The sequence below is a fragment of the Protomyctophum bolini genome (genome assembly GCF_963924005.1).
Source record: "Protomyctophum bolini genome assembly, chromosome: 12".
NCBI lineage: Eukaryota > Metazoa > Chordata > Actinopteri > Myctophiformes > Myctophidae > Protomyctophum > Protomyctophum bolini.
Window position 1 is genome coordinate 39,492,285 of NC_137873.1, and position 27,261 is coordinate 39,519,545.

General features: G+C 40.9%; 9 protein-coding genes across 9 annotated transcripts; 8 read left to right on the forward strand and 1 right to left on the reverse strand.

The window, feature by feature from the left end:
- Nucleotides 1-6,025: 6,025 nt before the first annotated feature.
- Nucleotides 6,026-8,265, forward strand: LOC308325790 (interferon-inducible GTPase 5-like). Its single transcript, XM_080778484.1, has 2 exons — nucleotides 6,026-6,729; nucleotides 7,478-8,265. Exons 1-2 carry the CDS (start codon nucleotides 6,180-6,182, stop codon nucleotides 8,122-8,124), a joined length of 1,197 nt encoding a protein of 398 aa, XP_080634610.1. The 5' UTR covers nucleotides 6,026-6,179; the 3' UTR covers nucleotides 8,125-8,265.
- Nucleotides 8,266-9,602: 1,337 nt separating this feature from the next.
- LOC308326026 (histone H2A-like) lies at nucleotides 9,603-9,986 on the forward strand (the record flags this gene model as incomplete). Its single annotated transcript, XM_080778836.1, has 1 exon — nucleotides 9,603-9,986. The coding sequence occupies one exon, from the start codon at nucleotides 9,603-9,605 to the stop codon at nucleotides 9,984-9,986; it is 384 nt and encodes a 127-aa protein (XP_080634962.1).
- A 1,852-nt stretch (nucleotides 9,987-11,838) lies between these two features.
- LOC308325090 (histone H3.2) lies at nucleotides 11,839-12,249 on the forward strand (the record flags this gene model as incomplete). Its single annotated transcript, XM_080777498.1, has 1 exon — nucleotides 11,839-12,249. The coding sequence occupies one exon, from the start codon at nucleotides 11,839-11,841 to the stop codon at nucleotides 12,247-12,249; it is 411 nt and encodes a 136-aa protein (XP_080633624.1).
- Nucleotides 12,250-14,128: 1,879 nt separating this feature from the next.
- On the forward strand, nucleotides 14,129-14,506 carry LOC308325231 (histone H2B 1/2-like; the record flags this gene model as incomplete). The annotated part of the gene is made up of 1 exon (XM_080777687.1): nucleotides 14,129-14,506. One exon carries the CDS (start codon nucleotides 14,129-14,131, stop codon nucleotides 14,504-14,506), a length of 378 nt encoding a protein of 125 aa, XP_080633813.1.
- A 530-nt stretch (nucleotides 14,507-15,036) lies between these two features.
- On the reverse strand, nucleotides 15,037-15,420 carry LOC308325088 (histone H2A-like; the record flags this gene model as incomplete). The annotated part of the gene is made up of 1 exon (XM_080777496.1): nucleotides 15,037-15,420. One exon carries the CDS (start codon nucleotides 15,418-15,420, stop codon nucleotides 15,037-15,039), a length of 384 nt encoding a protein of 127 aa, XP_080633622.1.
- A 1,672-nt stretch (nucleotides 15,421-17,092) lies between these two features.
- Nucleotides 17,093-17,503, forward strand: LOC308325009 (histone H3.2; the record flags this gene model as incomplete). Its single annotated transcript, XM_080777389.1, has 1 exon — nucleotides 17,093-17,503. One exon carries the CDS (start codon nucleotides 17,093-17,095, stop codon nucleotides 17,501-17,503), a length of 411 nt encoding a protein of 136 aa, XP_080633515.1.
- Nucleotides 17,504-19,819: 2,316 nt separating this feature from the next.
- Nucleotides 19,820-20,434, forward strand: LOC308325988 (histone H1-like; the record flags this gene model as incomplete). The annotated part of the gene is made up of 1 exon (XM_080778787.1): nucleotides 19,820-20,434. One exon carries the CDS (start codon nucleotides 19,820-19,822, stop codon nucleotides 20,432-20,434), a length of 615 nt encoding a protein of 204 aa, XP_080634913.1.
- A 1,326-nt stretch (nucleotides 20,435-21,760) lies between these two features.
- LOC308325799 (histone H4) lies at nucleotides 21,761-22,091 on the forward strand (the record flags this gene model as incomplete). The annotated part of the gene is made up of 1 exon (XM_080778495.1): nucleotides 21,761-22,091. One exon carries the CDS (start codon nucleotides 21,761-21,763, stop codon nucleotides 22,070-22,072), a length of 312 nt encoding a protein of 103 aa, XP_080634621.1. The 3' UTR covers nucleotides 22,073-22,091.
- A 4,593-nt stretch (nucleotides 22,092-26,684) lies between these two features.
- Nucleotides 26,685-27,062, forward strand: LOC308325028 (histone H2B 1/2-like; the record flags this gene model as incomplete). The annotated part of the gene is made up of 1 exon (XM_080777407.1): nucleotides 26,685-27,062. The coding sequence occupies one exon, from the start codon at nucleotides 26,685-26,687 to the stop codon at nucleotides 27,060-27,062; it is 378 nt and encodes a 125-aa protein (XP_080633533.1).
- Nucleotides 27,063-27,261: the final 199 nt, after the last annotated feature.

A 27,261-nucleotide genomic window follows, 5' to 3' on the forward strand; every position in this document is an offset into this window, starting at 1 on the left:
TGGGAGAATTAAAGCATGATGAAATTTGGGGAATTTTGCCTTTATGTATGTCTATGGTGTGAGTGTGGTATTATATTGGTTGTCTATGGTGTGGTATTATATTATTATATGGTGTGGTATTATATTGGTTGTCTATGGTGTGGTATTATATTATTATATGGTGTGGTATTATATTGGTTGTCTATGGTGTGGTATTATATTATTATATGGTGTGGTATTATATTGGTTGTCTATGGTGTGGTATTATATTATTATATTGTGTGGTATTATATTGGTTGTCTATGGTGTGGTATTATATTATTATATGGTGTGGTATTATATTATTATATGGTGTGGTATTATATTGGTTGTCTATGGTGTGGTATTATATTATTATATGGTGTGGTATTATATTGGTTGTCTATGGTGTGGTATTATATTATTATATGGTGTGGTATTATATTGGTTGTCTATGGTGTGGTATTATATTATTATATGTTGTGGTATTATATTGGTTGTCTATGGTGTGGTATTATATTATTATATGGGTGTGGTGTTATATTGGTTGTCTATGGTGTGGTATTATATTATTATATGGTGTGGTATTATATTGGTTGTCTATGGTGTGGTATTATATTATTATATGGTGTGGTATTATATTGGTTGTCTATGGTGTGGTATTATATTATTATATGGGTGTGGTGTTATATTGGTTGTCTATGGTGTGGTATACAAAAATGGCCATAACTTAACTTGTTTTCGTGATGTTTCCGGCAGAGCAGGCCTCTCATTCTGTGGACCTTAATGACCAAATTAATAGATATAAATCACGCCGTGTGAAGTGAGGGGCGCTAATATATTAAAGTCTAACTTATGGTCATGTTGATTAGGTGATGTAATGGCAGATGTAAAACAAACGGTGCAAACACAAACATTAAATGCCATTAACAATAAAAAGACAATATGACGTAATGAGTAAAAAAATGACGTAAGTTTTCCCTTCATTGTCAATGGCGTTTATTAAACAAACATTACACTCCACTACATCTCGGAGCCAAAATTTGTACTTTTACTTTATTAAATTAGTTTATTTTAAAACGTTAGTTACTAGTTACTTTGGCGATTCAAATTTTGATTAGAAAACATACATTAACCACTTCAACCCTATACATTTCGGCCATTTGAAAATCTACAAACTCACAATGTGTCGCAACTCGACGCATTGTGAGCTTGTAGATCGGCTTTTTCAATAGATTTTTTTTACATACTTGTGAAATGGGACATTCTGCAATATGAATATTTTTACTCTTAGTACTTACTTGCAACAAAGTAGTTCTAAATTGCAGTATTGGTGCTTTTACTTAAGTAAAACAATTGAGTACTTTTTCCACCCTGGTAAAGACAAACATTAAACCTGTAACCCTGGTAAAGACAAACATTAAACCTGTAACCCTGGTAAAGACAAACATTAAACCTGTAACCCTGGTAAAGACAAACATTAAACCTGTATATGTCACGGTCCGCTCCTCGGACCGTGAACTTTGACTGTCCTTATTTAGTTTTTGGACTATATTTCTGTCATTTATATGTATTTGCTCATGTATTCCTGACTGTTTCTCGTTGGTTTTGGTTTTCTGTTACTCTGTTGTTGCCTTAGTTTAGTGTATCTTATTTTGTAGTATTGTTCCTAGTGTGTCCTGTCTTCCTAGTTACTGTTAGTTACCTTGTCTATCCTACCTTGTTATTTGTCAGTGTTTCCACCTGTGTCCTTTTAGTCCCCTAGCCTATCCTGTGTTTGATTGTATTTTTAGTTCACCGGTGTCCTGTTACCCCTGTCTATTTAAGCCCTTTGTTTGCAGTGTGTCCTTGTTGGTCCATATAGACCTCTGTCAAGTCAGTGTACATGTTTTGCTGTGCCTTTGTTTTGCCCTATCTTGGTTTAGTGAAATAAACACTTTGAAGATAGTCTGCTTTGCATCCTGTTGCCTTTTGGGTCCACCAGTAATGCATTCCTGACAGTATATAGGAGGGGCAAACACACATAAAAAGTACCGCATGACATCACAGGTCCTGTCCAATTTTGGGTGACTGGCTCCCTGGCTTTTGATTGATTGATTATTTTATTAGAAAATAACAAATTCAAAACAGTACATGGTATACAGTCAAAAAAGACCTTGCGGCTTGCGGTCTTGTTTCCATTCGGGTCCCATGCATTCATTCACAACACAATGATGACAGTAATCGAGATACCTCAAAAACATGATAACTATTTACAGGTGTAAGTACCAAAAAATCTAAATACACATAAATCACTCTGAGACTGACATTGAAAGGTGATTTTTCAGACCGGTTTTAAAGGAAGCCAGTGATTTGTTTGTTTTGAGGGAAGGGTGTTTGAAGCTGCCCTGGCTGCTTGCCTGAGTTCTTTTGTGCGCGCCCCTGGCTGCGTGAATGCGCTTTACAGCCGATCAGGCCGTTTACAAGAAATGCCCCCCTCCCCTCCCACACACACACACACACACACACACACACACACACGTGTGGGCGTTTCTTGAAAATGGCCTGATCCTTTGCAAAGGAAGTCCACACTGACCATATGCGCACATACACACACACACACACACACACACGTGCTTGGAACTTGGAAAACTCGACAAGTGCTTCAGGATACAGATCACGGGTACAGAAAGCATCGCCTTCTCCATACTGTATATGGCGATTGTCAATTATTGCAGACACTAAACAGAAATTTTCCGATGCCTTATGTATAGCTCTCGGCTTGGGCATGCCTGCAATCTGCATCAGGCCCTCACGGCTGATTTATGGACATTCCAAAGGCTTCCAAATATGAACAGTAAAGTAAATGAGAAAAAGAGGTTGTGCATCAGCAATGGTTTTCAGTGGAGTGCCAAACCCAAATCCAGTATACATTAAAAAAATGTTTGGATGTGCTACCTTTTTGGAATTTTAAAAATTCCTATTTTTTGATGAACAAGTAGTTTACATTTGTAGCCTATCTGCATAATATAGCATCCTTAAAAAACCTGGTCGATGCACACACACTCCCTGGATGCCAACGATGAACCTCCTCTAGAACATTTCCAGAACTGCCTGTTCAGGAGGCCGACTTTTTATAGGCCGACTTAACAATTTTTACTCCTCCAGATTCTGAGCAAAAATCCCGCAAATTGTTACACAGTATCTCTATAGTCATGTGTTCAAGACGGATCTGTCCGATATTTCATATATTATTCCATCCTAATAGGCTAACATTGGCTTTCAAATTTAGCAGGATTGGTTTCCCGTTTTGAACAAAAAGCCTCAAATCATGAACGCATCGTGCAATTTACGTGCAATCTTTCACAGACTTTCCAACTAGGCTGAGGAATATATGCCACCCTTTTCACATTGGCCTGTTATAGTGCCACCAACCCATTTTTGGGGGAAAGAAATGCCTCAAATCATCCAATTGTCATCAAAGGCTTAAGAAGAAATGGCACCCTTTTCACATTGGCCTATTATAGCGCCACCAGGAGGCCACAACCTGACCTGCCCTGGTGGAGAGGAGACCTGTGCCCTGAGGGGCACTTTATCTAGTTTGACATTCCGTTTCTCTCCAAAGAATGTGGCCACTACTGTTGGCGCAGCCATAACCCCACACAGGTTCATCCCGATGTTCTGGGCATCATTGTAAAGTTAGTGTTAGGTAAAAGAGTAACGTTTGAGCAGACTAACATTAGTCACTTTCCCATTCAATGTAGTAGAAGAGCCGACTGTTTACACTGCAGATATGTTGTCTCCGCCTAGGACATGCGTTGCCATGAGACCCGTTTCTGAATCGGTCTACACTGTAGACCGATTCAGGGGTGCCCAAAAGGTAGATCGTGATCTACCAGTAGATCACAAAGGCTGTGCAGGTAGACCACATGGCATGCCCCTAAAATATATAAATATAATTAAAAAAAGAATTGGCATCTGACACTTGAATTAAGGTGACTTGATTGATTGACATAAAAAAGGGCCTGTCAGCTCAAACCCACAATGCAATACTTTGTTAAGAGTGTTGAGCACAGACGTCAGTTGCATTATCAAGTTAGTTATATATTTTAAAAAAACCCTACTAATTCCATTTCCTCCCCTCTATTTCCCATCCCAAATGCGCTGCTATACATTTTCACCACTTCTTTTGGTGGGTAGATCTTGTTGAGGTGGTCATTTTGAAGTTGCTCGCAAATCAAAAAAGTGTGGGCACCCCTGCTGTACAGTATGAATAGATGTGTTTCATATGTTCTACAGTTTGTTTTTTCAATAATATAATATAATAATATACTTCCAAGCAATATAAAAAGAGGTACCCTAAATATACTGGGCTCAAGCATTCGACTCCCTCCCCAAACTTACACCAGCCCACTGACAGCTACCTGCTAATACAGGAAATCGTCATTACAGTTCCCATTATCAAGCTCTTGTCTGGAACCAAGCTCACTTGCCACACCCTGGTCTTCCTCCAGTGACCGAAATGGGATGGATGCTCCTGAGTCAGGACACCATATCATGAAACTGAAAGTGTTTGTTATCTTTTATGAAGTAATAACAGGTAGACACAGCAATGCTGGTTATCGCATAACGTTAACCTCTGTTGTACTTTCACAATTAGATAATCTGATATCATCATGATGTGTGACTGAGAGGCATAATTTACTCCCCTGTTTTATTACTGTTAGTTGTGTAAAGAGATAAGAAATGTGGGTGGATGATTTCCATGAAACCATGTGGTTTCAAGAGAATAACCGTCCGATACACAGCTCAGCATATTTCCTGTCAGTAGGCTGGGGTGCAAAACCAAAACTCAACTGTACTACACCATGCCATACATATTAGGGATATGACACTACCGAACCGATTGTTGGTAGAATTACAAATTAAAAAACTATTTAATTTCTCCCCCTCTATTTCCCATTCCAAGTGCATTTGTCTTAAATGTAATGCCTGCGTGGAACAAACTCCCACTGTACCTTCGACAGGCAGCCTCTGGAGACATTTTTAAAGCACAGCTTTTAAATCCTTGTTATTCATGTCCTCACTGCTATTATTTTAATGTATTTTATGCCTTGCTTTTCTTTTTTCCCCCTCCATTGCTCTGTAAGCACTTTGAGCTGCATTTCATGTCATGAAAAATAAAGTTTATTATTATTGTTATTAGTATTACTGCTAGAGCCGTAAAACTCTTCTCTTATGGGGGATAATTAGTGTCAATTTGGGGGTCCTTGGCATGGAAAAGTTTGGGAACCAACGCAGTGAGGGTGTGGGCGTCCTGCTAGAGATAAGCAGAATAGTACAATGTTGACTCTGCTGTTGTAAAATGTTGACTCTGCCCTTTCCACACAAGGACAGTTTGATCTCGTCAAACTGAAACTGAAATCACCTGAATTGTTGCACTGAGCACTTCACAATGAAAAGCTATCATTTGATTGGTCATGAAGGAATCCACCTGCAAGTGTTAGAAACAAGTACTCAATAGTTTTACTTATAATTTAAAGTATCACTGCAATGTAGAACTTACTCCGTTACAAGAAAAAGGAATAAAAAAATTTACTTGAGTAAAAGTACAAAGGTTTTGGCCTCTTGACCAAAAGTAGAACATACTCACTATGCAGAATGTCCCATTTCACGTTTTCCAATGTATACAAAGCTTTTGAAATTAAATAGCAGATCTACAAGCTCACAATGCATCACATTGTGAGCTTATCGGCTATTTTCAAATGGCCAAAATGTATATCGGGCTGTGTTTTGTAATAATAATAATAAAAGTAACTATAGTAACCAAAGTTTATCAATGTAGTGGGACCGGGTATTGCCATGGACAAGTATTGGAAAATGGAAATACTCAAGTAAAGTGCAAATACCTCAAGATTGTAATTCAGTAGGCTACAGCACTTATAAGTAAATGTCCTTTACTCCACTGGGTGGAACCATGAAGGACTGCCCCTCGGCCTCGAGTATGTAAGGAGAATCTGAGACTGTTGCAACTCCATAGACCTAAAGCCTAGATTTCACAGAATAACTTTTCTTCTGTATCCAGTCTGGTTACTCCTGCTCCTCCACAAGGGAAAAAGGAATCAATTGTCTTCCATCTGTTATTATATTTTTCAACTTTATTCAACTTTTCTTTTTTTCTTTGATTTTTTTTACACACAATTATGGCTAAATTTAATGTGGATGAAGTAAAAGCCATGAAAGACGCCTTGGAGAATCAGGACTCGGCCTCAGCAGTGGCAAAGATTCAGGAGTTTTTAGCAAACATAAACAAAGTGCAGCTGAACATCGCCGTCACAGGGGAGTCAGGCTCTGGAAAGTCATCATTCATCAACGCCTTCCGCCGTTTGCGGGATGATGACCCCGGCTCTGCCCAGACTGACGTTGTGGAGTGCACCAAGGAGCCAAAAGCATATCCGCACCCTGACTACCCAAATGTCACATTGTGGGACCTCCCTGGCATTGGTACATCTGCATTCAAAGCAGACCGATACCTTGTTGATGTTAAATTTAAACGATATGACTTTTTCATCATTGTCGCATCGCAACGCTTCAGAGAATGTAATGTTGACCTCGTCCGTGAGATTCAGAAAATGAAAAAGAACTTCTACTTCATACGCAATCAGATTGACACCGACATTAGGGCAGAGAAAAGGAAACGTGGATTCAATGAGAGAAGTGTACTGGAATCCATCCGACAAGACTGCATCAAAGGTTTGGCTGTTTTACTCTCTTAGATTACAGTTCTCTTAGATTACACTAAGTATGCTTATAGTATTTAAAATCGTCAGCTGCAGCTGCACCATATACCATATAGTCTTGTGACGAACAGTCAAAAAGTTAAAACATAGTTTTTCCTCATCTCTAAGGCCTCCCATACATGAAATTGATTCTTGTATAAAAATACTTTACTACAAAAGTGGTGGCAGTCATAATTCAATCTATCTACAGTATCAAACATTAGTTTTATGTTGACTTCAATTGGTATTGCTGGACAAGCCCTTATATGTGCTATGACAATCCATGGTAGAGTCACTACAAAGTAAAAAATACATTCTTCATAGACTTACATTGTGTTGTTGTATTGTGTTCAAATGACATTGACATTATTATTTTCCTAGAATGTAGAGGGATGCATGTCCTGGCTTCAAGTATGCCAAGTTGTAAACCTCTCAGAGCTTCCATTGTGAATCTACATGAGCTTAACTAATGTCCAGACGGACAGGCCTTATTTTTAATTTAGTTGTAGGCCTATATAAGAATCCATTTCATGTATGGGAGGCATGAGGAAAAACTGTGTTGTGTTTGGTCCCACCTCCAGCACTAATAAATAAACAATTTTAACAAATACAATAATGCAAGGGTTCGGTTTAGAGTCTGATTAGAATGTGAATAAGTGTGTTTACTTTGTTTACTGTCTAAAAGATTTCAATTTTTTGTCTTAATGTTTCATTTATTGTAGGGCTTGGACAAACCAAAGTAGCCGATGTCTTCCTGATCTCCTGCCATGACCTTGGTCTCTACGACTTCGACCGGCTTTTTCGCCACATAGAAGAGGATCTCCCTAACCAGAAGAAACATGCGCTGCTCCTCGCTGTGCCCACCATCACCATGGAGATCCTCCAGAAGAAGAAGGAAGCCCTACACACACGCATCTGGAAGGTATCATTTGTGTCTGGACTTGGGGCTGCACTGCCAGTCCCAGGCCTCTCAATCGCTGTGGATTTGGGCATTTTGGTGTCAGAGATTAAGAGCTATTATAAGGCTTTCAACCTTGATGATGAGAGCCTGCAGAAACTTGCAGACAGATCAGGTGTGCCAGTGGAGGAGTTGAAGGCTGAAATGAAATTTGCACCACAGTTTAAGTTTAGTGAATTTGGTCCCAAAGCGGTTTCACAACTTCTTGCTGCCTATTCAACATGTGCGGCTGCGGAAAGTACTGCTGAGTATCTATTCAGCCTGATCCCTTTAATTGGTTCCGCTATAGCAGCTAGTATGTCCTTTAGCAGCACATACTATATGTTGAATAAATGTCTGGATGACCTGGCAACTGATGCCAACAATGTTCTGATGAAGGCACTCACGGCACTGTCTACTAATGCAGAGTGAAAATGATGGCAGTGGGGAATACAAACTTAGCTAGCATGACAATCTGAATACTTGTAATACTTGTTGTTCATGATTGTAACAACATGAACAACAGGACACACTTGGTGATTAGCACATTAATTAATTCGTTTATCACGTCAGTTAGTAGGAGCTTTAATGAATGACCTTAAAATACATATTTTGTTTTCAATATATAAGTAGGTGCTGGGTAAGAGTATGTCACCGCATTAATACCTTTAGTTAATCAGGTCGGCACATTGAGATGAAAACTATACATTTTCCAAGAGAGACCCGAGCAGTAAAAAAAAAAAAGCTCTCTTCAAAATGCAATGCATAAACACATCATAATACTTGCAACTGGGGCACAGCGATCATATAACATTATACGATTCTTACTGAATTCAAAAGTATTTTTACATTGTGTTTCATTTGCTTATTTTATTTTACTTGCTTACCGGTAACTATTATGTTGATGTGATTCAATGATGTGATGATTAGACTGTACATTACTGCACTAATCTATAGGTCTGTGAACAGAACAATATGGAGGAAATCTATTTCATGTAACATCTGTTCCAACTTCCTAGTATCTGGGTGTTATTATTGTAATGATGCCAGCATGTACGTGTTTTTTTCTGTTTAAAATCAATACAAATAAAAACTCCAGAAATAAATGTGAGTTCTCATTTATCACAGTGAAAGCCCTCTGTCGTCAGAATGAAGGCCATCGGTTGTTCAGTTCAGAAACCTGTTGTCAGTTATAGCCCTGTAGAAAGTGTAGGCCAAAAGGCTCAAAGTCTCAAATGTACTATATTTGTAAAACATTTTAACAACTGAAATCAAAGCATCTTGTTGAGTTCAACACAATGGGACAATGCCTCCCCTCCCCCACAGGGTGGAGCTGGGGAGCTGTATGTGTGGAAATTTGGAATGGTGTAATAATTTAAATCAGATAAACCTACGTGTACACATGCAGTCAAATACTCAATGTCAATGAAAAAAACGGGGTCTTGCACTTGTTATTGCATACAATGTATGCAATATTATCTATTATTATGTACATTACAATACAATATACAATTATGCTTACTTACAAGAATAAATAAATAATCTATTCTTATTTAGGTGTGGTCTGCTTGGTTCTTGACATTTCTCTCTCTGTAAAGCAGTTGTACTGACGTGTAACTTAACTTGTAGCTCTGAGAGGCACAGTTTTCAGTGTTGTTGAAGATGTGTGGTCAGGAACCTCCCTCTTTGGGAGGAGTCAGAGTTTAGAATGGGAGGAACCGATCACACCACTAGCAGTGATTGGTGGGAAACTCATACACACTCAGCCCGCGCTCTCATCCGTCTATATGATTGGTGGGGCGCACAGCCCCACACTATACTTTACCAAGCTGAACATATAAAAGATCTCGCTCGCCTGTGTTTCATCACATTTCTTCGAGCTGTTATTACTCTATAACTAAACCTACAAAATGAGTGGTCGAGGAAAAACTGGAGGAAAGGTGAGGCAGAAGGCCAAGACCCGCTCATCCCGTGCCGGGCTCCAGTTCCCCGTGGGTCGTGTCCACAGGCTGCTGCGTAAAGGCAACTATGCCCAGAGAGTCGGTGCCGGCGCCCCGGTCTATCTGGCGGCTGTCCTCGAGTATCTGACCGCTGAGATTCTGGAGTTGGCTGGAAACGCTGCCCGCGACAACAAGAAGAGTCGTATCATCCCCCGTCACCTCCAGCTGGCCGTCCGCAACGACGAGGAGCTCAACAAACTGCTGGGTGGAGTGACCATCGCTCAGGGCGGTGTGCTGCCCAACATCCAGGCTGTTCTGCTGCCCAAGAAGACCGAGAAAGCCGCCAAGAAATAAACCTGCTTCAATTCGACTGAACAAACTACAAAGGCTCTTTTAAGAGCCACCCACTGTTTCAATATGAGAGTAATTTTTAATATCATTAACGCACATTAACACAGCTATGACCACCACATCTGGGGTGAGTGGCTCTCTGTCATATCACAAACTGAATCAGGGATAGTGTTGACAGTCAAGTTGGTGTGAATTCAGGCTGTTAGTCAATTTAATACAGAGGCACAATAGAGCGGCGAACAGTCTACGACAGCGTCTCGAATCCTCACATCCCACGGTTGCTAGCTCACTTTTTATATACTTTATTGAAAATTGTTTGCAAATTACATTAAGTTACAAAACAAAAATATCCCTGTTTGATGGAGAGGTTTACTATGTGGGTGATGATTGGAGCTATAGAGATGGCCGAGTATCTTGAGAAATTTGGAGGGAATATTGTCATGGGGTTGGCCTTGGGGTTGGAGGACACTCAATTTTTTTTTTTAATTTTAAGTACCTCATCAGTTGTTACCATAACTAGTTTAAATGTCTTTACACCTAGGTTTCTGTAGAAGGTTTTGATGTCCCAGAGTGGGAGGGCAGTTTGTTAACCAGCGTTGTTGCTATGTTTGTTTATTGTTTATTGTTTATAAGGATCCCCATTAGCTTTTGCCTTGAAAAAAGCTAGTCTTCCTGGGGTCCGACACAGACAAACATTTAACATTTAACAAAGGCAATACTTACAATTGTTTACAAACACTAACTCAAAATAAAACATAGTAAAATAAAATATAAAATAAGAAAATAAAAAACATATAGGAGAAATAAAAAACAAAGAAAAACATAGCAACAAATCACTTTCAACACATTATACATTTGAATTATTATTTTCCCAGGGTTACTGCAGTATGATTTACATAAGGTGTTCTTTTAACTCGATTTTAAAGATGAATTTTGTATTTGTATTGGTTATACACTTTGGTAGTGCATTCCAACCTATTACTGCTCTATAGATAATAGAAGATTTAAGAATATCTGTTCTTTATTGGTTTAGGTGCCACCAAAACACCCGAACTGGCTTGTCTAGTCATATGGTTATGTTCGTCTCTTACATGTGTTACCTGTTCAAAGAAATACTGTGGTTTTTTGTCCATTAATACATTTCTGAAAAACGTAAGAATACGTGAATGTAATCTATTCTCAACAGTAAACCATGATATATTTCTGCAATGTGTGTCCTGTTGGAACACTGGAGAGCTAATCTGGCAGCTTTGTTTTGAGCTATTTGTAATTTATGTATGTCTGTTTTTGTAGCCGATGACCAGATGACTACTGGGCAATACTCAAGATGTGATAACACTGGAGCTTGAATTACTGCTTTCCTAGTGTTTAGTGTTATGTAGCTAGAACATTTCCTGGTTACGGCAATACTTCTTCTTGTTTAGTCCAATAAAGTTTAGGATCTAGTAACACTCCAAGTATAGTTTAGTTTTGTAAAGAAGATGTTCAAGTAGTTGGCCACATCAAGTTTGTCAGTGATGATGAGTCATCATACACCATTGTATGTAGTCATAATGATCCGTTATATTAGCCTACATTGTGTCACATTGCATGGGTTACAGTGCCTGGCTTTAACATGCATTAAGACAATAAACGTCCACTTATTATTTATTATTACAGCAGCCCCAGTCCAGTTGACGTTTGTATAGAGTTTCCCTCCAATCGGTACCAGTGATGCCTATAGTACCTCCCCAAACGAGGCGGTTCCTGATCACTGACCAATCAGAGGACGACGGCGTCTCCGAGGCGCTAATAAAAGGCAACAGTTTTCCCTTTAGAACATATTCTACTTCTCGCAGCGTTGAGAGAATAAGCAATGGCAAGAACCAAGCAGACAGCGCGTAAATCCACCGGCGGCAAAGCGCCCAGGAAGCAGCTCGCCACCAAGGCAGCTCGTAAGAGCGCCCCGGCGACCGGCGGAGTGAAGAAGCCTCACCGTTACCGTCCCGGTACAGTAGCTCTGAGGGAGATCCGTCGTTACCAGAAATCCACCGAGCTGCTGATCCGCAAGCTGCCCTTCCAGCGCCTGGTGAGGGAGATCGCCCAGGACTTCAAGACCGACCTGCGCTTCCAGAGCTCCGCCGTCATGGCTCTCCAGGAGTCTGCCGAGGCTTATCTGGTCGGTCTGTTTGAAGACACCAACCTGTGCGCCATCCACGCCAAGAGGGTGACCATCATGCCCAAAGACATCCAGCTGGCCCGTCGTATCCGCGGAGAACGTGCTTAAACTCATCTGTCACTGTCCCATCCCCAAAACGGCTCTTTTAAGAGCCACCAAATGTGTTATTTAAAGAGCTATTATCCTTTGATATTGACTGCTTATGCACTTAAAACTGACTTCACAATGAGCCAGAAGCTAATGAAATGGTTTCATTTTGTAATGTGTGCCGACCAAAAGTGCCATTGTTGCAGTATCTAACTTGGCACATACTCAATTTATAGTGTATGCAAAATATTCTGTAACTTGATCATGTACATGTATATAGTGACTGTTAATATGCATGAATAATTCAGCTCCACCCTGTGGGGAATGGAGGCATTGTTCCATTGTGTTTATCTCAACAGAATTCACTGTTTACACCAAAACCAGCAGTTATTCATAGTCCTGGTAAGAGACACAGTTTTAGTATAAATCCTAATCAACATTTATCAGCGTTGGCCTTTCAAAGTTGAGGTGGGGGTTGAGCATGTTTCTAGTATTTTTGGGGGAATGTTCAAAGTTGTGTTAAATGTGTATTACTTTCAATTTGGCCAACTCACATGTGCACAGTAAAACCCTCAGGGTTCATTCATCAATTTGTAACCCTTGCATTGTGGGAGACTAATGCAGATTATGCAGTGTATATTCAATCTTTATTTCACTCATGGGAGATCCGTAGCACAACAAAAACAATACAAATACTGTATATCATTGGAGTTGCATGTATTGTGTGAAGGCTATAATACGTCAGATAGCATTTGATACAGACTTATAGCATGTTATGTAGACAGCACTATAATTGCATTGTATGTAGTCATAGCACGTCATAGTACATATGTATAGCATAGTATAGATGTATAGTATTGTTGAACAACGACTTTGGAATAATTGAAAGTTGAAACTTACACAAATCCTCTGGCCTTTAATGAAGGGCTTTGTGTGCTGTTAAACATTACACACACAGACACGAATTGCCCCTGGAGGGGTAACGAATACAATAGTTAGGATAGAAAACATAATAGCAGATCTACAAGCTGACAGTGCAACACATTGAAACAGATGTAGGCCTACAGGGCATTAAGAGCAGACAGGGTGGAGGAGAACATTATAGTACATAGCCAACTCTATCTCCAAGTTCAACCTTCCAAATATAGAGGTTAAGGGCCTCTGACTGAATGTCTCAATCAAGTTTATTGTAAAACATCATTGCATAACTATGAATGTGGATGTTCTGTATAACATTGGACCGCTCTGTATAAAAATCAACAAAACGTTATCTTTGTCATTGGTGTTTTTAAAACATTGAACTAAAAACAAACATGAATTATCCCTTTTTAAAACAAACATTATAGGAAGGGATAAAAACAACTATCAAAACAGTTTCTATTACTTCTGGTAAAGCTTGTACTCTCTCTGGATGAATGCATTTTGGTGCCAATAAAGAACATGTTAATGAATGTAGTAGTTAATCCGGTTCCTGGTTTCAGCAGGCCGGTTTCATTATCTTAATTTGCAATATTCAGAATACAGTGTTTCCCTGTATAGTTAGGCAAAGTTAGTTTAAGTTGTGGCAAATTAATTTGCAGATATAGATATAGATATACCTTTATAATGGGGAAATGTGGGTGTCAAAAAAGGGGCTTTAAATTATACATTTACAATACATATTAATAATAAAGCCTAAAGGGGCTATTATATTTAGCCCCTCACAATGTTACAGGGACAATAGAGCACAGGAGCGGGAAAACATAATACAGAAAACAAAGACTCTTTGTGACAGGATCAGCCAATCATATGCTAGGAGTCACACGCTTCATTTGGATTGGCTCTGTATAAATAGTGGTACGAGAGCGCCATCTTACACATTCTTCACTGCAACTGAAGTATTCTCTTGAATACAACCACGATGCCTGAAGTAGCGAAACCAGCGCCCAAGAAGGGCTCCAAGAAGGGCGCCGTCACCAAGACTGCCACGAAGGGTGGCAAGAAGCGCAGAAAGGGAAGGAAGGAGAGCTACGCCATCTACATCTACAAGGTCCTGAAGCAGGTCCACCCCGACACCGGTGTCTCTTCCAAGGCTATGGGCATCATGAACTCCTTCGTCAACGACATCTTCGAGCGCATCGCCGGTGAAGCCTCCAAACTGGCTAACTACAACAAGCGCCGCACCATCACATCCAGGGAGATCCAGACCGCCGTCCGCCTGCTGCTCCCCGGTGAGCTGGCCAAGCACGCAGTGTCTGAAGGCACCAAGGCTGTGACCAAGTACACCAGCTCCAAGTAAACTCTTCTGTCTGCTCTAAACACAACGGTCCTTTTAAGGGCCACCCATCTTTTCCAAGAAAGAGTTCATCCAAATACTATAAACCAGTTAGTCTAGGTCAGTCTTCTGACGCTCTTCTGAATAACTGCTAATACTGGGCATGTAACTTTAATTCAGTACGGCGCATTCATTTACATCAGATTTACTCCACTACATGTCGGCTAAACCAATACCAGTTAGTCCGAGTCTTGTGTTCATGTGCTCAGACATGTGTATAGATGAATATTACTAAATATCATGCAAGCATTACATGAACAGCATTTGGAGCATAGAGACATTTTTAGGGCCTCATGTAGAATAGAGCGGGAAATGAATGGACAAGCAGTGTGGGTTCATTTATTTTTTTCCCATTCCAACTGAAGAAATGAAGCTATAAATAATTAAACTATAAAAGTGCGCACTTAGAATATTGGAAATTACTCTAATCCAGAAACAGTGGGTGGCTCTTAAAAGAGCCTTTGTGGGGGTTCGTTCAGTCGAGTTAAGTAGATTTATTTCTTGGCGGCCTTCTCGGTCTTCTTGGGCAGCAGAACAGCCTGGATGTTGGGCAGCACACCGCCCTGAGCGATGGTCACTCCACCCAGCAGTTTGTTGAGCTCCTCGTCATTGCGGACGGCCAGCTGGAGGTGACGGGGGATGATACGACTTTTCTTGTTGTCGCGGGCAGCGTTTCCAGCCAACTCCAGGATCTCAGCGGTCAGATACTCGAGGACAGCCGCCAGATAGACCGGGGCGCCGGCACCGACTCTCTGGGCATAGTTGCCTTTACGCAGCAGCCTGTGGACACGACCCACGGGGAACTGGAGCCCGGCACGGGATGAGCGGGTCTTAGCCTTCTGCCTCACCTTTCCTCCAGTTTTTCCTCGGCCACTCATTTTGTAGTAGGTTAGGTTTATGACTAGAATAATAAGCACTCGAAGAAATATGCGGGAGTAGAGGCGTGCGACACGTTTTATATATTCAGCTTAGTAAAGTATAGCGTGGGGTTGTGCGCTTCGCCAATCATAGAGACGGATGAGAGCGCGGGCTGAGTGTGTATGAGTTTCCCACCAATCACTGCTAGTGGTGTGATCGGTTCCTCTGCAGTCTAAACTCTGACTCTTCAGTGTTGCCAACTTAGCGGATTTGTCGTCATATTTAGCTTCTTTCCAGACCCCCCTAGCGACTGAATTAGTGAAAAGCTTCTGGCGAGAAATCTAGCTTTTTTCCCCTGGTGAATTGGGGACAAATCGTGTTGACAGGCGCCAGATATGCGCCAGAGATAAAATCTTTTTTTTTTTTTCTCAGCCTCAAATCCGCGAAATTGGCAAAACTAAAAGTGGTCGGCGCGTCTGGTCTGGCTCACAGGTCACAGCAGGCTCAGTGGCTTCCTTGGCTCGGTTATGTGCACACTGCACAGACTGTCTACCAGTGCTTCCTCCTTTCTTGCTCTGCCTAGGCGAGTGCGCTCCGGTGCGGTATTTCCGAACGCGCCCCTCGAGCTCGACAGAGCAAGAAAGGAGGAAGCACTGGCAGCTCAGTTTAGTCTGCTAGTAAAAAATAAAATACACACTCGGATGCATAAAGTATTAACCTTCTAATTCCTGTATGGATCGGAACAAAATAGCGTTCTAAACATTAGTTAAATTGAGGTATGTTTTTTTTTAATATTACAATGAGTTTAAACGATGTGTTATCAAATGAAGAGATGATACAAACTAAGTGCACTAAGGGGCGCCTAAAAGTCGCTAGGGACGCAAAAAAGTCGCTAGGGGCGGCGCGCGCTACGCGCGCGCATATCCCACCCCTGGCGACTTTTGGCGACTTTTCGAGGAGCCACTAGCTACTTCCGTTACTGGAGAGTTGGCAACACTGTGACTCTTCCCAAAGACGGAGGTTCTTGACCGCACGTCTCTCAGAGTCAGAGCAAGTGGGATAAAATATTATCCATGCAATATGAGACTAAATGTAGTGTTGTAGGCTAAATGTACATAAAGTATGAACATACAATTGCCTTATAGTTATGATATTAAGATAGTCAGTTTAAGGCGGCAGGCACTAAGGCAGTCAGCTGAGGCATCTTAATCATTTAGGTCTGCTTGGTTCTTGCAATTTTTTCTCTCTTTAAACAAGTTGTATTGTTGCAAAAAGGGTAGCAAACTGCTGCATTCAAGACAGTGCAAGGCACATTTTAGTTCATCATCATCCCTTCTGTGTGCCAAAAGCGTCCAAAGTTTGATCACATTAATATGTTGTGAGTGTTAATTATGTATTAAGACCTTTTTACAGTCTATGATTAAGACAAGATTTTTGTCACAAGTAGAAATGTTTATTTATTTGCGCCGTGTCATACAAGATAGAGCAATGCATTTTATTTTGCAGTGGAAACTACTATTCCGTAAGAGTTGTCCTCCAATCGGTGCCAGTGATGCATGGTACCTCCCCAAACAAGGAGGTTCCTGACCACTGACTAATCAGAGGACGAAGGCGTCATCGAGGCGCTAATAAAACGCAGCAGTTTGCTCTGAGAAAAATATTCTACTAGTCAGAGCTTTGATAGTATAAGCAATGGCAAGAACTAAGCAGACAGCTCGTAAGTCCACCGGTGGCAAAGCGCCCAGGAAGCAGCTCGCCACCAAGGCAGCGCGTAAAAGCGCGCCGGCCACCGGTGGAGTGAAGAAGCCTCACCGTTACCGTCCCGGTACAGTGGCTCTGAGGGAGATCCGTCGTTACCAGAAATCCACCGAGCTGCTGATCCGCAAGCTGCCCTTCCAGCGCCTGGTGAGGGAGATCGCCCAGGACTTCAAGACCGACCTGCGCTTCCAGAGCTCCGCCGTCATGGCTCTCCAGGAGTCCGCCGAGGCTTATCTGGTCGGTCTGTTTGAAGACACCAACCTGTGCGCCATCCACGCCAAGAGGGTGACCATCATGCCCAAAGACATCCAGCTGGCTCGTCGTATCCGTGGAGAACGTGCTTAAACAAATCCGTCACTGTCGCAGCCCAAAAACGGCTCTTTTAAGAGCCACCAAATGTGTTTGAAAAAGATTATTATTCCCCTATATTTTTACAGTCCTGAGGCAGACTATTTTAGGCAATAAGTAGCCTACTTTAAAATCGGTACACTGGCAGTTAAATGCACAAAATGTATTCAGAATTAATTAGTTCATTCTGAACAGATTCATACCCAGCTGTTTACATGGAACCTGAATACGAGTATTCCTATCCTCAATTGTTAACATGACCAAGATTAATTTTTAATATAACTGGATTATAGAGATGGCAAACCCATAACCGGTATACCTTAAGAAATTAATAACCGATAAACTAACGGCTATTATCTGATAAAATATATATTTTGAAGCGCAGTCCCTGCAACCACACACGGCCTCCACCCAGAACGAAAAAAAACATAGCATCCATAGTTCCATACACTGAAATTGGCAATGGCACTGTAATTCGCTGATGGGTTTGTAAATAGCGCATTTTATTATGGGGAAAACTGGTATATGTGTATTTTTCGAATGGGTAAAATAGCGCATTTCTGCATGGACATAAAGCACGATAGTCTACTAAGGGCAGACATGTGTAAAATAATAATTGTATTCCAAACTCCCAGTAGCATTCGGAATTAAGTGTGGTGATCTATAGGCCTACCGGAATGGGATATTCTATTAAAATTGAGGTCTTGAACATTCTTATTCTGATGACTCGAATGAGTCCATTCATTACGAATGAATTTCTGCATTATTTGGCAGACACTTGACCTAATTTCTCCATTCATTGTCAATGGCTTAACACAAACACTCAGAACTGGCCATTCATTGTCAATGACATTTCATGTTTGTATTGGGACAAAGTTTGTGTTTACACGCATACCAAAGTCTTTGACATCCCCTCAAAAAACAACAACACTGTAAGTCTGTGACTATGTGTAATCGTGTAGATCTGCTATTCTTAAAACAATTTAAAAATATGGTTAAAGTGATGTTGGTGCTGTTTATCAGCATTGCTAGGGGGAAAAAATACATCCTGACCCAAATAATCACAACCTTTCAGACTCGTATGTTGAACTGGCACAATACTGGAGAAAGAAAACAGTTTGATCACTGCAATTCATATAATGTTAACTTGAGTCCAGCTGTGTGAGGCTCCATAACCATAACCAAGCTTGTCTCAAAGTCTCCTCACCTAAATATGCACTGCCACCTCTGTAATCAATTCATCCATTACTACTATCACTGTTGAGAACGGGTTACATATAAGTAGTTAATTATTGGCCTCATTGATCATGAAACTTAGCTGAATAAATATTGAAAGTGTGGGTGGCTCTGAAAATAATACATATGAAGTCGTGACTAGTGTGTCCATAAAATACATTATAGTCTCCATGTTGTCCATAATGTGACAATACAACAAATACTTTCGTATTAATACAAAAGTATAGTCTACTGTACACACCAGTTTAAGTTAAGTAATTCATGCCAAAATACAACATCATGTTCCAAAGTCACATTTGTCTGCCTACATCATCACATTATTTTTAGTGGTAATGCATGGAAGGAGTGTAGGCATATCAGTGAAAGTGAGGTAATGTGTGCCATAACCAAATAAATAAACATGCACAAATACATGCAGTTGATTGAAGATGAAAACACGTGTAGTTTTCTGTATTTTGATAGCAATACGTTTTTGAACACAAATTGACCAAGTGTACAACCTCTGTCATTGGAAGTTAGTATCAACTCCACCATGCTGTTCTCAACTGGAGTGTGTTTACTTGTGTCAGAAAACCTTCTGTTTGTAGGAAAACGGAAGACAAAACAAAAGTATAGTTTATGTTATTGCGTCGCCATGCATGTCTGCTAAGACGAGTTTGAGTAACATTGTTAATTTATCGTAGTTTAAAATGTTTTAGAAGACAAATTGTCTAGTAAACGCTGGTGTCGGACTGTGGAAGGGTGGCGTTTTTATCATATAACTTAAAAACTAGAGTGCCGTTTTCATCTCAGATGTATTCATGTAAAAAAGGAACATGTGTGTTAACTGGTCAGCTCTTTGTTCCATTACATAATATACCCAGTAGATAGTTATATGATGTTTTAATCGAGGAGAAAACACAAAAGTGTCACATTAAGATACTTCAGTAGAGCTGCTGTGTGTGTTGAGTCTACATGGTTCTCATGTGGTGTTTAAGTCCAGCCCCTTCAGAGCGTTCAGCATCATTATGTATTACAGCATACATTATGTATTATGTAAAGTATTACAGGAGCAACAACCTACTATCCGAGAGAATAATGGCAGAAGTCGCTCCAGCACCAGCTCCGGTCAAGCCGGTCAAGGCCGCTAAGAAGAAGGCAGCTCCCCGACCCAAGAAGACCGGCCCCAGCGTCGCTGAGCTGGTCGTCGAGGCTGTGTCCGCCTCCAAGGAGCGGAGCGGTGTGTCTCTCGCTGCGGTCAAGAAGGCTTTGGCTGCCGGCGGCTACGATGTGGAGAAGAACAAGGTCCGCGTAAAGACCGCCGTAAAGAGCCTGGTCACTAAAGGCACCCTGGTCCAGCTCAAAGGCACCGGCGCGTCTGGTTCTTTCAAGATCAACAAGGCAGAAGCGGTGAAGGTAAAGAAGCCTGCAGCTAAGAAAGCAGTCAAAGCAAAGAAGCCCGTTGCAGCCAAGAAACCCGCAGCGGCTAAGAAATCGCCCAAGAAGGCGGTAGCAAAGAAGCCCGCAGCCGCCAAGAAATCACCCAAGAAAGCCAAGAAGCCTGCCGCAAAGAAAGTAGTAGCTAAAAGCCCGAAGAAGGTCACCAAGAGCCCCAAGAAAGTGGCTAAGAAGCCCGCAGCAGCCAAGAAAGCTCCAGCCAAGAAGGTTGCCAAACCCAAGGCAGCAAAGAAGGCAGCGCCCAAAAAGAAGTAAACTGTCTGCTCCATATTTATATACCCACAAAAGGCTCTTTTAAGAGCCAACCACATTGTTTTATAAGAGTATCCTATCCTCACTATAATGGTGTTCATGTGAGCAGCAGGCACTTTATACCTGTTTGTTAGAAGTCAAACACCACGCAATTATTAAAAGGCCAGTTCTAATCTGGCATTTATCTTCACACTGCTAAACCATGAATCAGTTTGGTTCAAATCAACTTTGAATAGTGTACAATGACATACGGTAGTTCCAAATAAATCAAAATAAAGGACGGGTTCCCCAATTAGCGGCCCTCATGTTGTAGTTTAGATGGTTCTGTTATGACTTCTCCTCTGCATGTTGTAGTATTTAGATGGTTCTGTTATGACTTCTCCTCTGCATGTTGTAGTATTTAGATGGTTCTGTTATGACTTCTCTGCATGCTGTAGTATTTAGATGGTTCTGTTATGACTTCTCTGCATGTTGTAGTATTTAGATGGTTTTGTTATGACTTCTCCTCTGCATGTTGTAGTATTTAGATGGTTCTGTTATGACTTCTCTGCATGTTGTAGTGTTTAGATGGTTCTGTTATGACTTCTCCTCTGCATGCTGTAGTATTTAGATGGTTCTGTTATGACGTCTCCTCTGCATGCTGTAGTGTTTAGATGGTTCTGTTATGACTTCTCCTCTGCATGCTGTAGTATTTAGATCTGTTATGACTTCTCCTCTGCATGCTGTAGTATTTAGAATTATCGAGAGTACAGCATAGGAAAATAAGCCATAAAGTCATGTAATGTTATTATTTATGCTTTCCAAGGGTTTCTACAAATGTTTACATATAAATGATTGTCTTTATTGTCTCTTTCATGATAATACAATTTGATATTTAATAATAATATCTCAAACTTATGTAGCGCTTTTTTCAGGTTCTTCTTGCCCCTCATGTGTAAAGTGTATTCTCATGTGTAAAGTGTATTTGGGTACTCACCCAAATACACTTTACACATGAGGGGCAAGAAGAAGCAACATGTAAAATCTCCTTTATTAGGGAGTTAAAAAGAAGATTAATTGCCATGGAATAAAAACAGGGAAAGCAATATTGGAGTGGAAAACATAACAGCAATTATATGATTATAGAGTTGAATAGCAATATTACTGTAAAAACAAATGGGTGATGTGACCAAGGGGAGGAGTATGTGTGTGGGTGGGGGAGGGTGCACATTGGCAACGCTTACGCAGCTCTCACTCTGCCTGTCCTCCCTTACGTCCTCAGAACACACATAAAAAGGCAAGGCTCTGCTTCTCAAATCATTCACTTCTTGAACTACTGCTAACTCAACGATGTCTGGAAGAGGTAAGGGAGGAAAAGGTCTTGGAAAAGGAGGCGCCAAGCGTCATCGCAAGGTTCTTCGTGATAACATCCAGGGAATCACCAAGCCCGCTATCCGCCGTCTGGCTCGCCGTGGCGGAGTGAAGCGTATCTCCGGTCTGATCTACGAGGAGACCCGCGGTGTCCTCAAGGTGTTCCTGGAGAACGTCATCCGTGACGCCGTCACCTACACCGAGCACGCCAAGAGAAAGACCGTGACCGCCATGGATGTCGTCTATGCTCTGAAGAGACAGGGACGCACTCTGTACGGATTCGGAGGTTAATAACGCTGACTTGATCTAATCTACCAACAACCCAAAGGCTCTTTTAAGAGCCGCCCACGTTTTCTCTACAGAGTTAATTTCATTCTTGCATAGGGCCTTGTGTATCCCCTGCAGTAAAATTGACTAAGACATCTGACCGTCTGTTTGTACTATACTAGTTCATATTCACACCCACAACCCAATGTCTCATAGGTCTGTGAAGTTCAGGAACATGGGTCATAGAAATATAATTTCGGATGAATAGCTCCAGTTGGTTTTCTGACTACTAGATTGGAGCGTGGAATAGAACGGTTGAAATATAGATTTACTCATTGACTACCCTAGTAAATATTTTAGCTGGACAATAGAGCTGAGCAAGCTGGCGGGAGAACAGGAAATTATGCAGAATCAAAGTCATAAGCAGCCATTTCAAATAATTGTATTGGTTTTCCACAATTTTACAAAATATCACAGTCCGTGATCCGTGACGCCGTCACCTACACCGAGCACGCCAAGAGAAAGACCGTGACCGCCATGGATGTCGTCTATGCTCTGAAGAGACAGGGACGCACTCTGTACGGATTCGGAGGTTAATAACGCTGACTTGATCTAATCTACCAACAACCCAAAGGCTCTTTTAAGAGCCGCCCACGTTTTCTCTACAGAGTTAATTTCATTCTTGCATAGGGCCTTGTGTATCCCCTGCAGTAAAATTGACTAAGACATCTGACCGTCTGTTTGTACTATACTAGTTCATATTCACACCCACAACCCAATGTCTCATAGGTCTGTGAAGTTCAGGAACATGGGTCATAGAAATATAATTTCGGATGAATAGCTCCAGTTGGTTTTCTGACTACTAGATTGGAGCGTGGAATAGAACGGTTGAAATATAGATTTACTCATTGACTACCCTAGTAAATATTTTAGCTGGACAATAGAGCTGAGCAAGCTGGCGGGAGAACAGGAAATTATGCAGAATCAAAGTCATAAGCAGCCATTTCAAATAATTGTATTGGTTTTCCACAATTTTACAAAATATCACAGTCCGTGATCCGTGACGCCGTCACCTACACCGAGCACGCCAAGAGAAAGACCGTGACCGCCATGGATGTAGTCTATGCTCTGAAGAGACAGGGACGCACTCTGTACGGATTCGGAGGTTAATAATGCTGACTTGATCTACCAACAACCCAAAGGCTCTTTTAAGAGCCACCCACGTTTTCTTTAAAGAGTTTATTCAGACACTTATATTAGATAATACCATATAGCAACTACAGTATTTATAAATTAATGTAACGTGTAGCTATATTTGTACTTTATTAACTAAAGGAACTGCCCCATGAGGTCTAGCACGCCATGTCTACTAACTACACGAGCTCCAATTAAACTGTCTATCCAAATACATTTGTCATTTCAGAGCCTGTCAGATAAACCGTCTCACGCTAATCTGAATTACAATGATAAAACTAGGTGTTTTTTTTAATGAACTACTGTGCAATAATACAATAGGTGAGTCCTGAGTGAGACGTTTATTAAGGGTGTTCTGAACAGGCAGCTGACAGGACGTCAGTTGTGGGTCCTCACAACCCCATCACGATGAGAGGTATGCTCGGCTGCTGACTTGGTCATTTGGTAAGCCTATATGTTCGTTTTGTAGGCTATATGTATCTATGGGTTGTCATGGGTTTTGTATGATCTAAAATGAGAGTATTTTCATATTGTCAGGTCACTTGTTGCAGTGCGCTGTACTCGGATACAGTTCTCTGAAGATATGTTTGGGGCGTGGCTAAATCTTCTAAACTAAATTTATATATATATATATATAATTATTATTTCACTGACGTGTGTTTTATATTGTGTTTATATATTATATGCTATATTAGTAGAGTAGAGTTTATTTATTTTGGTCATTATAACAAATCAATACAGTGCCTGCTTTTTGTTGTGCAAAAGAAACAGACCAAAAAGGTGTAGGCTGAAGCCTAAGCTTATAGTGCCTACCCTTCTAACAGATAAATGGCTTTCATAGGTAAAATAATACAACAAAGCAAACAGAAGGGGAAAAAAACAAGAAAACAAAACAAAAACAAAGACAGACAGGACAATACAGTTAACAGGAACAAGACAAAAACAACAAAACGAGAAAACAAAACATCACATCAATGTTCTATATTATCTTAATTAATCTATTTATTGTACTACAGTTTTTTAGTTCGTCATCCAATCCATTCCACAGCTTGACCCCTCTGACCGATATGCACCTCTCTTTGATGTTTATTCTAGCATTTGTTTGTTTGAATATGGAAGTGCCTCTTCATTAGGTTGTAGCGGCTCTCTCTAGGCGGCTCTCTCTAGGCCAGAACAGCTCTTGGATACAGCTCGGGAGCGGTATTTAGATCTACTATATCTTGGAGTTTTAGGTTGTTTAATTGAATGAATAATAGGTTGGTTGGTGCGTAATAATCAGATCGGGTGACAATTCTTATGGCAGTAGGAATATTGGCTGGATAGTTGTTTTGTAGTTGTTCCCCCATACCTCCACACAGTAATTGATGTATGGGAGTACGAGGGAGCAATACAGCATATATAGTGAGTTCTGGTTTAGAATAGATTTAGCTTTATACATTATAGCAATGGTTTTAGATCATTTTGTCCTTAGATTATTTATACGCGGTTTCCAATTAAGTTTACTGTCAATAATTAAACCTAAGAATTTATTCTCAATATTGAATTGTGACATTTAATTAAACCTAATAATTTATTCTCAATATTGAATTGTGACAGTTGTGCATTACATTATAGATTTGGCAGCATACCTGATATTGTAATTTGTATATTATTCAACTGTTGGCTCATTGCTTATGGGTGCATGCTATAGAGCAGTGTTTCCCAAAGTGGGGTCCGGGGACCCCCAGGGGTCCTTGAGGGGGTACCCAGCTAAATGATATTTTAGAACCAAATGGACCCTTATGGTTCTGTAACTCTGAATGGTACCAAATGGACATGTTGGTTCCATTCGTACACTCTCAGAGTTACATCAACATTGATTTTACAATATAAATCAGGGGTCCCAGAGATAGAAATGTCATTCAATGGGGGTCTGTAGACTAATGCATGTCAAACTGGGGGTCCTTGAAATTAAACTGGTTGAGAATCACTGCTAGAGCTAGCCGCAATTTGCAACTCTATTTTCCACCGTAGAGATGTTATGAGCTACTTTCCTCTACAAGTGATTATTTCTCTAAGTGCTGGAGTTTGGAAGCACTCGTCGTATGTCACTGAACGGCCCTGCGCTCAACCTGTTTCGAATGTGCACATAATGCAGGAGGCAGCAGCGCGACCCGTTAATAAAAACGAGTGCTTCCAAACTGCAACACTTATAAAAAGAATCACTTGCAGAGGATGTCTTGACAGAAAGTAGCTCAGAGTCATAACATATCTATGGTGGATTTTCATGAAAAACAAGCTCGGCAGATTAAAAGAGGATAATTCAAGCTTGTACTACAGCTGCAATGTTGGTGAGTTTAACGTCGTTTTACTCTAGAGTAAAATCTAGAGTTGCAAATTGCTGCTATGCTAGAGCTGTCATCATCTTCTCTTATGGAGGTCCCAGGCATATATCTTTCAAATGGGGGTCCGTGACTCTGTGGGCTCATTAGTGTCAATTTGGGGGTCCTTGACATGGCACAATTTGGGAACCACTGCTATAGAGGGTATGCACATGCATAAAGTCAATGGCAAATCGAGTGGCAAAGTGAGTTTAACATTGTTTAACGATTGTTTGACGATGTTTAATGCAACCAGAAAGTATTTTTTTTGCCACTCAGTAGGCCTTCCTGCATAACTTTCGGGTTTGATGATGATGATGTCACGCGCATACACTCTATTATTATATCTGTGCACGACACTGACCTGTTTGGTTGGAATGCACTACCAAAGTGTATAACCAATACAAATACAAAATTAATCTTTAAAATCAAGTTAAAAGAACACCTTATGTAAACCACACTGCAGTAACCCTGGGAAAATAATAATTCAAATGTAAAATGTGTTGAAAGTGATTTTTTGCTATGTTTTTCTTTGTTTTTTATTTCTTATTTTATGTTATGTTTTATTTTGAGTTAGTGTTTGTAAACAATTGTAAGTATTGCCTTTGTTAAATGTTTGTCTGTGTCGGACCCCAGGAAGACTAGCTTTTGTCAAGGCAAAAGCTAATGGGGATCCATATAAACATTAAACAATAAACAATTGGTTGAACAAACTGTCCCTTTCCCTTCCATTTTAGATTCGATTTGTGTTCTTTTGTGAAATAACCACTTCTTAATGAACATCTAGAATAGATAGACCTTTATCAATGTGGAAAAACATAATAGCCTAATACTCAAAATATCTGTACATTCTTAATTTACTCTAAATGTATATTAACCCCTCACCATGTTGCACGAGCGGGAAAACAGTATGCAGGAACAAAGACAAGACACCACCCTCTTTGTGGCAGGATCAGACCAGCCAATCATATAGTGGGAGTCGCACAGTCCGCACACTTAATTTGCATAGGCGTGCTATAAATACTGGTGCAACTCGACCACATATCACATTCACTTCTTCGTTCCACTGAGAAGATAGAAATATGCCTGAAGTAGCAAAGCCAGCGCCCAAGAAGGGCTCCAAGAAGGGCGCCGTCACCAAGACCGCCACGAAGGGCGGCAAGAAGCGCAGAAAGGGAAGGAAGGAGAGCTACGCCATCTACATCTACAAGGTCCTGAAGCAGGTCCACCCCGACACCGGTGTCTCTTCCAAGGCCATGGGCATCATGAACTCCTTCGTCAACGACATCTTCGAGCGCATTGCCGGTGAAGCCTCCAAACTGGCTAACTACAACAAGCGCCGCACAATCTCATCCCGGGAGATTCAGACCGCCGTCCGCCTGCTGCTCCCCGGTGAGCTGGCCAAGCACGCAGTGTCTGAGGGCACCAAGGCTGTGACCAAGTACACCAGCTCCAAGTAAACTGTTCCATCTGCTCTAAACACAACGGTCCTTTTAAGGACCACCCATCTTTTCCAAGAAAGAGTTCATCCAAATACTATATAAGCAAATGGCCTGTAGGCTAAACCAGTTAGTCCAGGTCAGTCTTCTGACGCTCTTCTGAATAACTGCTAATACTGGGCATGTAACTTTAATTCATTACTGCGCATTCATTTACTAG

Bases quoted from the DNA above. Each gene is read 5' to 3' on its own strand.
- LOC308325790 (XM_080778484.1), top strand. From the start codon at position 6,180: ATGGCTAAATTTAATGTGGATGAAGTAAAAGCCATGAAAGACGCCTTG. The intron at 6,730-7,477 runs GTTTGGCTGTTT...CATTTATTGTAG, and splicing joins CCGACAAGACTGCATCAAAG to GGCTTGGACAAACCAAAGTA.